Here is an 11114-nt window from a genome sequence, read left to right on the forward strand (position 1 = left end):
GCCTGTACGCAGTGGATACAATGGGCGAGGTCTTATCATTGGACGGTTAGAGCCCAGACGAGCGTAGGCCATGCGGACGCTGACTCAACAGCGGTTGGGGCATTTTTTTCTTTTTAATTTTGGGCCAGGGCCGCCAGTTCGATAAGTTGTTTTGTAACCAAGTTGGACACTAATTTGGGCGGAAGGTGGGCAACACTTACCTGCCTAAACGTGCTCTAATTGTCGGACGTATGTGCGCTACTTTCAGCTTCCATTCAACGAACCGAAGAATAAACGAACTTACAAGGAGCCACGGCATGCAGCTTGCACAATTGAAGGCAGCCGCTGTCTGCCTTTGCCTGGGCCTGGGCCTGATCCTGGCGATTGGCCCAGTGCAGGCACAGGAGAATGCCCAACTGCAGATACCGCCCTCGCTGATCGAGTGCTATAATACGTCGTATTTCATGAATCGGGACAATCGCCTGCCTTCCAACATGGACACACTGATCTCGCTGATTGAGAAGGTCGAGCAGAGCTATGTGGCAACCGGCTACCAGGTGGACATCAGAACTGTTTCGGTTGCTTTGCTGCATCGTTTCCGGCAGGATGGCATTAAGCGTGCGCCGGGCGTTAATGCCGTGAATGGCGTAATACCCTACAGTCCCACGGGCTTTCAGTTTCCCAAGCTGCGCATTCTGCTCTCCAGCCTGTTGCCCGGCAATGCGAACAATTTCCCGAACAGCTCGCTGACCAGCACGGAGCGCTGTTCCCTGCACTTCATGCTTTCCAGCACCTTTGACACCAGGCAGCGTGGCGACGAGAACACGGTGTGTGGCCAGCTCTCTCAATATCGCGCCCAGCGCTTGCCCCGTGCGCTTAAGAAGGACGAAGCCAGCAACTTTATTGGGGATGCCGAGTGGCTGGACAGCAGACCGAAGCGGGCACGTTCTGGCTCGAACTATGTGCAGCTGGGCGAGCTGGACTACGACACCGACTGGGCGTATGGCGGCAGCGAGGGCACCAGCCAGTGTCCCGTGGAAGATGGCGTTGTGCGCACGCCCTGGGGCACTGTCTCGGCGGGCACCTTGATTGCGGGCGTCGCGTCGGGTCTGCAACAGCAGACTGTGCCGGTGAACACGCTGCTGCAACTGGCTACCCAGCGCCGTGGTCGCACCCAGTCCCAGACGGCGGCGTCCTCTATAGACAATCGCTGGGCAGCCACGCTGGCGGGTGACCTGGCCGAGGTGACGCTCGTCCAGGTGCCGGTTTCCACTAACAATGCGGCCACAGTCGGCGCCACCGGCGGCTGGAATGACACGGTGCTGCCCCATTGGTATTTCCTGTCGCAGCGCAACAATCTGGAGGCAACCGATGCGGAGATTCGCGGCGGTCTGGACGGTCTGATCATAGCCAAGAACGTGGCCAACTGGCGCACCCAGGCCTCCGGCCTGAAGCTTTCCCAGCTGCTGCGCATGTACTACTCCGCGACGGGTGTGCTGGGCTCCGGCATTCAGGCCTGCAGTCGTCAGCAGCAGTTCACCAATGTGGCGCCTTCGGCGGAGATGCAGGCACAGACCAGCGCATTCGCCCAGGTCCTTGATAGGGGCATGCAACTGCGTGTCACGCTCCAGCCAGCGGCAATTGCGGAATTTGCCAACACTGCTTCCCTCTCGCTGGTCACCTATGTGCGTAAGTAGCACACTTTTATTTATATCATGAAACCACTTGGGCATAAGCTAGGCTCTCTTTAATACCTACATATGTATATCAAGCTCTCTCGTGTTTTCTTTCGTGACACGAACACGCACGATAAATGAGAACAACTATTTATAAATTTGAAAAAGTGTAGCCCAAAAGTAATGTTGCTGGTTCAAACCCTAGGCTGTCGTAGCCCAGAGTAGCCTGTACTATATATAAAGTAAGGCTCGTGTTCGTGTCGTGTCGTGTTAAGCAAAGCCCGACACGCGCCCATCTCTAAGCTCTCGCGCTCTCACACGCACAACCTGCACTCTCTTTTCTCTTGTTGCTTACTAATTTTACAGCGCAATCCTTGAACGATGTCTCCTGCACGGCCAGCAACAATCAGGATCTGTCGGACATTATCACACCCATGACCAATTTGTACATATTTTTGGACACTTCCTGGCAGTACAGCTCCATTGTGGACTATGTTGCGTAAGTTGGAGTCGTGTCTACCAGCTAAGCCCCCGCTCATGCTTCTTCTCCCTCTACAGCTATGTACTGCAGCAGCTGAATATTCATCCGTATGCCAGTTCCGTGACGATGCTCTCCGCTTTGGATGGCTCGATTATTGTGAATACCACGAATTACGTCACCGACGTCTATCAGCAGTGGAACGTGACCACACAGGCGAATGGTGAGTTCGTTGTACAATTTATCGTGAGGATAAAATTTAGCATTGACTCAATGGTAATCCTTACCTTTTTCGCACAGTGCCCCAAGGCTTCAATCTGCCCGCTGTTCTGCGCACGATTCAGAATATAACCCAAAATCTTTTGAACGGCGAGCAGACCAATTCCAGCGTCGGCGGTCGCTCTCTGGTGGCCTTGATTATGCCCAATCAGGCGACGGTGAATGATGGCGATTCCAACTATGCCACAACGGAGCTGCAGTATATCTACGAGCAGATTCCCGATCTGCGCTTCGTCTACTATGGCGGCGGCAACATTCAGCGCTTCGCGAGCTTTGTGCGCGACTCCTCGCGGGATCTGTTCTCGCTGATGACGGGCAGCACCGTAGCCACATCGGCGGGACCTGTAGCCAGGCGCATTGTGAAGAGTAAGTGCATCCCTCAAGCCTCACGCTCGCTTTGATACTCAGCATGCGACAATCCGCTTCTTGCAGTACCCCGACGCATCATCAATCCGCGCTGCGGCTCGGCCTGGTATACGACCAGCTGGGGCACCGACCAGATGTACCAGTATGTGCGGCCGGGCACGATCAACTTCTATCGCGTTGCCTCCAACTACTTCTTTGGCGCCGGCAGCAATCGCGTGGTGACCATTCAGTCGCAGAACGGCGGCAGCTTTACCATCTGCTCCTCGCGCAGCTACGAGTGGCCGCAGCAGAACTCCACCAGCTCTAGCACGGGCACCACTGTGGACCAGAGCTGTGTGCAGATCAGTGGCAATAGCTACTCCTACGATCTGTCCAATGCCTGCAATGGCTACTACACCATCACACAGTGCCCGCCGCTCTATCTGTCCGTCCAGCCGGGTAGCATCAACACCACATCCTGCACACAGGATGCCTGCCAGACGCCCGATCAATGGCGCTACATCGTTTCGTCCGTCAACATGGGCTGCTACAGCGGCGTCTCTGGCCTGGCGGCCAGTCTGTTCACCATTTTGCTGGCGCTGCTGCTGCAGCAGTCGTTGCAGTAGTGCAGTTGTGCGGCAGTCGCAGTCCAGTAAAAAGAGTTCAAATTAATCACATCCTGTATGTATGCCCCACCCTAGCTTCCTTCCAAATATTTGTCGTCTTAAATTATTATTATAATTTTTTTATTTAAGTTGTAAGTTCCAGTGAAAAAGTCGCAAATAAAGTCCCCACTAGAACTAACCAGCCTGTTTTTATTTGTGCTTAGACTCTGCCCAAGTGGTTCCTCGTAGGCTAATTATCCGATCTTATTTCCATTTTCATATACATTCCTTTCATTTACTCTCCTTTGCAGCCATCATGGACTACTTTCAGCGCGATCAGTCAGCGGATATATCCAATATGACCACCATAAAGACAAACGTCTTTGTGTTTGTGGACACCAATTGGCCATACGATTGGATAGTCGACTATGTGGCGTAAGTGCACGTGAATCTATAATTCATCCATCTGATTGACCCACCGACTGACTGACTAACTGACTGACTGATGATCAATTCATGTGCTAGACGCACATTTTGGTATTTCATTCATGTCAAAGTTTTTTCTGTAAACTCACGGACTTTTTCACACTTCTCGCTAAGCCCAAAGTTTTTTCAAAGTTTTGTTTAGAATAGAGCTGACTTTTGCTCCCCACAGGATTTTTAAGCACTTCAGCCGCCTAGGTGGAAAGGTGGTGGAAAAAGGCTGTGGAAAACGTATTTGTGTTTCATTCATGGCAAAGATCTGTCTGTAAACTCGAAGAAGTTTTTCACACTTCTCGCTCCATTGAATAGGGAGTCAAAGTTGGCATACATTTTGGTCTAAAAGGGCTTCAATTTAAAATGAACCTCGGAAAATTCACTTCACGGGGAAAACTAACATGAAAACTGAATGCAAAATACTTGCTTAAGTCTATCCTTCGATTTCTCTGCAGCTATGTCTTACAGAACTTAAACATTCATCCGTATGCGAGCACTGTAACGCTTTTTGCTGCCTCGGATGCTTCAGTCATAGTGAATACAACCGACTATATAGTAAATGTATACCAGGAATGGAACTTTACATCGCATTATTGGCGTAAGCATAACAATTCATAGTTGGTTCGACATCTTAACCTAATTGCATGTGCGTAGATCCAGCCGGTTTTAATCTACCCGCAATACTAAACACGCTCAGCACGCGAGTGGAGCAGCTGCTGGCGGTGGATCAAGCCACTGACAATCTGGGCGGCCGCTCGCTGGTGGCTCTGCTGGTGCCCAGTCCCACGTCCTATGTGGATGAGAACGACTACGATTACTGTGTGCGCTATATGGAGCGCCTGCGTTACAGTCTGCCCCACCTGAACTTCATTTACTATGGCGGCGGCGCCTTGGTTCGGTTTCACGACTTTGTGCGAGAGCCAAGCAGAGATTTGCTTTTGTTGAACATTGAGAAGCCGCCGGAGGCGTGTGGAGATCCAGTCATAGGGCGCATACGTCAGGGTGAGTATTCTTAAGATATATTAAGACTTTTGAGTTAATTGTCTGATTCAGTTCCGCGTCGCATCTGGAATCCGCGTTGCTCTTCCAATGGGGCTATCAGCGAGTATGGCCTGAACTCGCTGGAGCAGTACGCTCGGCTGGGCAGCATCAATTTCTATCGCCTGGACGCGCTCTATATGCCAGCCAGACAGAGCATGCGCTATCTGAAGATTGCAGCCATCAGTCAGATCACTTTCACGGTCTGCTTCTCGCGCAGCATCGAGTTGCCCTTTCGCAACGTGAGCCACCCGCTGCGCCAGGACGAGAGATGTGAGTCCACGGCGTTGGGCTCGTATAGTTACGATTTGACGGATGCCTGTGTGGACTATGACTATGAGCCCTGTCCCCCGCTCTTCTTCTCGGTGCAGGCGCAGGGCTTTGGCGATGTGTCATGTAACCAGGCCGCCTGCCAGACTCCGGACGAGGCGCAATACTTAATTAGTTTAAATAATCTTGGCTGCAATGGAGCTTTCTCTGTCCAATTAGCGGCGGGCTTGTTTTTATTGACTGCTCTTTGTAGTATTTTAAGTTGATGCATCTGAAAAAGTACAAATATTTAGTCATCTATAGGAAACAAGCTGCTTGCACGCCTGCAGACAGTAACAAATAATTATGCGCTTGTGCTCGTTTACTATAAATAATTATGTTACATTTAAATTTTGCGCCATTTAAGTGTCTCTGCTAAGCAATTGGTGAATTTACCCCTTAAATAGCCGATAGGTGGCTGCCAGCAGATTCCCACGAGATTTCCACCAATAGAGTTAGGGTTATTTCTAACAGACTCTTCGGTAGAAAGACAACTACCAAGGCTGCAAAGATATCCCAGGGGCAAATCTTAAGTGTCCATGCTAAGCAAGTGAAAATACCCTCTCTAGGATATTGCCAAGAAATTTCTTTTCGGAAATTAAACCTAGGGTATTTGTAGTACACTTTAACAACAATAGCGGGCACTGCGGAGATCAACAGCGAAGTACCGTTACCCCTAAGACAAATTTCCCTTTTTGTCGCTGCTGCCAAGCTCAGTTGTTGAGTAAGCGTCAAGATGACAATACGGGTGTGGGATCTAATTAATTTTATTTTCTATTATTTTTTGCGTTTAATAATAAATGATATGTTCAAGTGCAAGTGTGTAGCAAAGGGCTGTGCCAAAGGGCAGCGTATATTTAATAATAACGCGTGTGTACTGTGTGAAGCTAATATTAAAAGTGCATTTTTGGCATTGCAGCAGTCGATCGACATCAACAGACGGAATGAAACGCAAAGAGGAGACGCAAAATGGTAACAGTTATTTGGGTGAGTGCAATGAGCGAGTGCATTAAATCTACCTGTTTTTGTTGTTCGCTTCCTCTTGCTTGTGCTCCTATGTTTGTGCGTATGCGCATATTCAGTTACATTAATGCTCCTGCAAATATGTACGCCTACTGCTTGAATACTTTATAAATGTTATTGTGGCTCTCAGTTCTTGTAATTTACAAAAATCGTAACTTTATTATTTTGGGATTCAAGGATGCCGGGATTCGCAGGATGCCGCTCCGCTCAAAGGTTGGTGTCAAAGACAAATCGAGTTACTCTGAAACTTGTAGCGCCCTCTGCAACCTTAATTATGTTTAAGATTATTCACTAACCATAATTAGCAAAACACATTTAGTTCCATTTTATCTACCTTTTCATCTGGCAATGCGCAGCACGGTTCAAAGCAAGCAGCGTAGACCAAGCTAGTGGCGCCACCTAGCGTATAAATTAAGCGGCAGACATTTAGTCTATTGCTACTTTAAGCAACGAACCAGTGCAGCGCCACCTGTGGCCCGTTTAATGTAAAATGAATAAGAGGTGGCGCTAACAGAAGCAAGTGTCGGCATCTATGTTGGTTAATCGACCCAATATTAAATTGTTATACACTTGAAAGGATGTATCGACAGCCAGATGTGATAGTATTACAGTTTACATCACAGGCATTTGGCAACAAGGGCGCTAGCATAAAGTGCCATCTATGTGTGGTCGTTGTCGTTTAATCATTTCTGTAAAATATGTAAAAGTTTATCGAGTTTGCAGAGCTTTTGGTACTTCCCCCACTACTCAAAAGCCTATTTGTCAATTGCTCTATATGATGGGATTATGTTAGGGAACTAATTAAAAAATATATAATGTAATTCCTATAATTTCAATAACTTGTTAAAGTATGCTTTTAATATGCAGCTTGTGCGTTAATTAGGGGAATTATGCACCTGAAAGGCAGAATGTTCCATTATTTAATTTGTTTACGTCGAAGACAATAAAGCAATATGCTAGCAACGCGTTGCCAGGCCAGCTTCCAGAGAGTTGGCTGACCGGGACACGGATTGTGGCAGCCACAAGCCAAAGCGCGAATCGCAAGGATCCAAATGATGCCCAGCCGCATGTTGACTCAACGTCCTGTCAACAAAAGTGTCGTGTCCTGTCGGCGCAGATTTCGCAATTCCTTTTTTCTCACACTTTATGCATGAATTAATATGTAATGTAAAAGGTGCCGGGACAATAACAGCATCTACAAGAGCTGGGGAAGCAAAGGCAAGGATAGATAGGAAAAAATCGCAACTCACTTTAATTTAGCAAATGTCAAAATATGCCAGCGAAAGGCATCCTGTAGGAGTCTAGCTCTGCTTCTTGTAACAATTTTTTTAATAATCTAAAAATCTTTCCAAACACAACTACCTACTCCTAACACCCTAAACGCTAACGCCCAAGCAAAATGTATGGCAACAAACGAAAATTCATCAATTTCGTTTGGGGCGCAAAGATTTCACATTTGCCCAGCCAAATAAAGAGCTGGCAACCCCCGAAGTAGGCAATGCCACATTTGCTGCTTTTGCGGATTTTATTTTTGAATCCCGTTTTAAGCACAAAAGTGCTTTTGTTCAGCGTGACTAGAGTTGGTTGGCATTTTGCTAGTGATAGGGGGTTATCCTGTAATCAGATGCGAATCGGCTTAAAGTCGGCTGGCGAAGGTGTACAAGGTGGAAATCGGTTGGCAAAGATTTTATTTACACCTCTTGCAGCTGAAATTTTTGATAAATGCACAAATCGGTTTCGATTTAGGCCCAGTGCTTGCGTGTCTCCCTGGGCGGCTGTATGGTGTGCAATGCACCAAAAGGATGCACCCATTCGCTGTAGGCGGCCATCTGAAACACTACGAAGGAGCTGCAGAAGATGAGCAGATAGTAGAAAAGCGACATGCGAAACTCGTTCGCACTCATCGAGACGTGAAAGAGTGTACCAAAAAAGATGACCAAAAAGAAGTTAAAGCATGTCTCCGACTTGGCGGTTTCCATGATCTGTAAAATAAATCAAAAACCCATTTGAATACCCTTGCACAAATGCGGGGCAAGAGTTCAACTCACATAGGTGTTGCGCGTGTAGCAATTGTGCAGGACGAGCAGCGGCAGAGCTGTGTACACGGAGTGTGTAATCAGGCTCATGACCGCGCCGTAGGCCGCATCGTTCAGGTTGTGAGCGATGAGATAATGCAGAAATACGGAGGCGCAGAGCATTTCGCCGCTGCTGAAGAACATCAGACAGATCAGGTCCGACATGCCATGGAAGCGCAAGCTGAAATATTGCCAGGCCAGGTTGTCAATCTCTCCGATCAGGCAGTCCATGGAAACGGAGCAGACGACCATGCCCACTATGGAATAGATGCACAGCGCGGCATGGCTGGGCTCCCGCAGCGAATGGGTTGAGATGTAGACCATAAACGCCAATATCCAGCTTATCACGAACACTCCGAACCAGGCCTTCGGATCGGGCATCAGGTTTATAAATATGATGGGAAATACCAGAAAACTGACGCAATTCACGTTCTTGCACCAGCCATACATTGGCCGATTTTTGTCTATAACGGGTACTATATTGGCCAGAAGAAAGTATAGCGGCGTCTGTTGAATAGTTGAATAGTTCTGGAGATTAATTAGGCTCAGCCAGCAGCAGAGCTCGACTCACAAAGCATATAACTATGATCTTGTTGTGCTCCTTCATATTCGCATAGCCGTTAACAGTGCTCCACCAGATCTGGAATTTGTTGAGATCATCGCGCAAAGGTGAGTTGCCAACATCATCCATTTCACTGGCTGGACTTGGGATGTCTTTTGAAACGCTGGACTCTTTGCCAATTGTTTTTCTTAATTGACGGCGCCGTTTGTGGTAGGACAGGAGAATAGACAGGAGCAGAACGAGGTTGAACACAAACAAAAATGTCCACGCGTTGAGAGTCATCAAGTGCGCATTATCGTAGGCCAAATCGAAGGCACCAAATAGATCGTACTTGAGACGCACAACCATAAACAAATAGACATAGCCTATTAAAATGAACGACATATTGCCCCACCAGAGCACGCTGCGCACATGATAACCCTTAATGCAGAGCATCATAATGCCGAGCAGAAAAAAACGTAGAATATCGCCAACTGACTTGGTGAACATCAGGCTGGCCACATCGACGCTTTTATAGGGACAGCTGAGCCAAAAGTTCAGATATTCGGGTATAAATAGGCAACTGCCAAAGTAGACAAAACTATATGTGTACGAAGATATGGGCAGCATCTCCATCAGTGTCATGTAGTTGGGCAGACAGCTGGAAAGGGGTATCAAACAGTCGGTCAATCTTCAATTGACAATAAATAATACTCACAAGTATTTGATAATCATGTAGAGCACGAAGTACAGCATCACGAAGATCAAAGCCACCATAAAGACATAACAACTGTCCCAACCCAGGTTCAAGGTGCAAAACAGCAGCTTCAGGTAGTCAATGTGGTATACAAAATAGGTGCAGCTCGGATTGTTCCTAACGAATTCACACATCTCGGTGCTGTTCGGCTGCAGAGCTTCCGGATAGAAACAGTCCATCTAATTCCATATTGTAGCAAACACTTGGCTGATATATATATAGATGTATATACTTAGCTGCGGCTGTCTACTCACCTTATTCCATATTCTGAGAAAGGATATGTGACGTCGCGCGCGTCGCAGTGTTTCATTGCCATTTATAGGGTCTTTACTGGGCACAAAGTCGAACATGTTTTGCGTTGCCTTTACATGTAAAAATATAAATTGATGAGTTTTTATTTGAATTCATATGTGACTGAGCTTGAACTGAATTTGATCCTACTGTAAGGTAAAATATGTAAATTAAACTATGGCTACAAAACCCATTTAATCCATTTTGTTGAGGGTCTGCACGCTATACTTAAGGCGTCGATCGACTAGGTCTGTAGGGTAGGTCCTTTTAAGCCTCCGTCTTATTCGCCTCGTTAGAAGGTTCCTTGCCAGGAACCTTTCATTGGAACCTTAAGGTCCTTTGCGATGTCCCGTGTGCAAGTACACCATTCGGCTGCAGACATTTTTCGCAAGGTCTTGGCCTGCAGGATGCGAAGTTTCTTTAGGTGAGTCTTTGCGGCTATACCATAAACCTGGAGCCCATATCGCCATGCAGGGACAAGGACTGCCTTCTAGATAAGAGTTTGTTGTTGGGGCTTAGCAGCCAGCTTAAGCGCTTGGCTTTGCTTTTTACGAGGTTGGTTACCTCGGGGACATGTTTTTATACCCTGAACCCATTAAAAATGGGTATAAGGGTATATTGTATTTGTGCAAAATCCAAATGTATGTAACAGGCAGAAGGAAGCATCTCCGACCCCTTAAGTATATATATTCTTGATCAGCATCAATAGCCGAGTCGATCTAGCCATGTCCGTCTGTCTGTCTGTCCGTATGTCCGTATGAACGCAAGGATCTCAGAACCTATAAAGGCAAGAGACTTGAAACTTTAGATGTTGGTACCCCTAGTGCCTGCCCAGAATTATTTTGATTCCGATAATCGATAACTTACTCCGTTTTCATGCAATCGATAAAAATCGATATCGATATCCAGTTTTTTGGGCAATTTTGGTAAATAATAAGAGCTAGAGTCACCAAACTTGACATATAGTTTATAAAATAGAATATATATATGCATTTGATGTTGGAAGAGGAGGGTTCAGGGTTTCCCCTGGTTGGGAGCTCCTGACTAGAACCTCTTACTTGCTTAAACATAAGTCGGGAGCAGGAATCTTTGAACAGGGAAAGTATATATTAAGGAATTCTTCACACTGACTTCCAGCTTGATCTAACTGCCAAGATTCGTAATCTCATCATTAAAGCCATGTCGTAAGCCTCAATTCTAAAACTTTCTGAATTCTGAAACTCTTCTCAAACTAACCTTTC

General features: G+C 47.0%; 2 protein-coding genes across 3 annotated transcripts; one reads left to right on the top strand and one right to left on the bottom strand.

Annotated features, from left to right (window-relative positions):
* Nucleotides 1-247: 247 nt before the first annotated feature.
* Nucleotides 248-3543, top strand: LOC115764539. The gene is made up of 5 exons (XM_030707652.1): nt 248-1668; nt 2022-2154; nt 2214-2356; nt 2434-2778; nt 2845-3543. The coding sequence occupies exons 1-5, from the start codon at nt 297-299 to the stop codon at nt 3381-3383; spliced, it is 2532 nt and encodes an 843-aa protein (XP_030563512.1). The 5' UTR covers nt 248-296; the 3' UTR covers nt 3384-3543.
* Nucleotides 3544-7745: 4202 nt separating this feature from the next.
* Nucleotides 7746-9998, bottom strand: LOC115764569. Of its 2 annotated transcripts, none has more exons than XM_030707696.1 (5): nt 9837-9998; nt 9544-9761; nt 8856-9486; nt 8258-8791; nt 7746-8191 (listed from the first exon to the last, which is right to left on the bottom strand). In XM_030707696.1, exons 1-5 carry the CDS (start codon nt 9930-9932, stop codon nt 7952-7954), a joined length of 1719 nt encoding a protein of 572 aa, XP_030563556.1. In that variant the 5' UTR covers nt 9933-9998; the 3' UTR covers nt 7746-7951. The 2 variants fall into 2 exon arrangements, with proteins under 2 accessions (XP_030563556.1, XP_030563557.1); XM_030707697.1 differs by having other exon boundaries at nt 9544-9789; nt 9837-9896.
* Between the last annotated feature and the right edge of the window lie 1116 nt (nt 9999-11114).

The sequence above is a fragment of the Drosophila novamexicana genome, unplaced genomic scaffold (assembly GCF_003285875.2).
Source record: "Drosophila novamexicana strain 15010-1031.04,08,12 unplaced genomic scaffold, DnovRS2.1 tig00000858-arrow-arrow-pilon, whole genome shotgun sequence".
Classification (NCBI taxonomy): Eukaryota; Metazoa; Arthropoda; class Insecta; order Diptera; family Drosophilidae; genus Drosophila; species Drosophila novamexicana.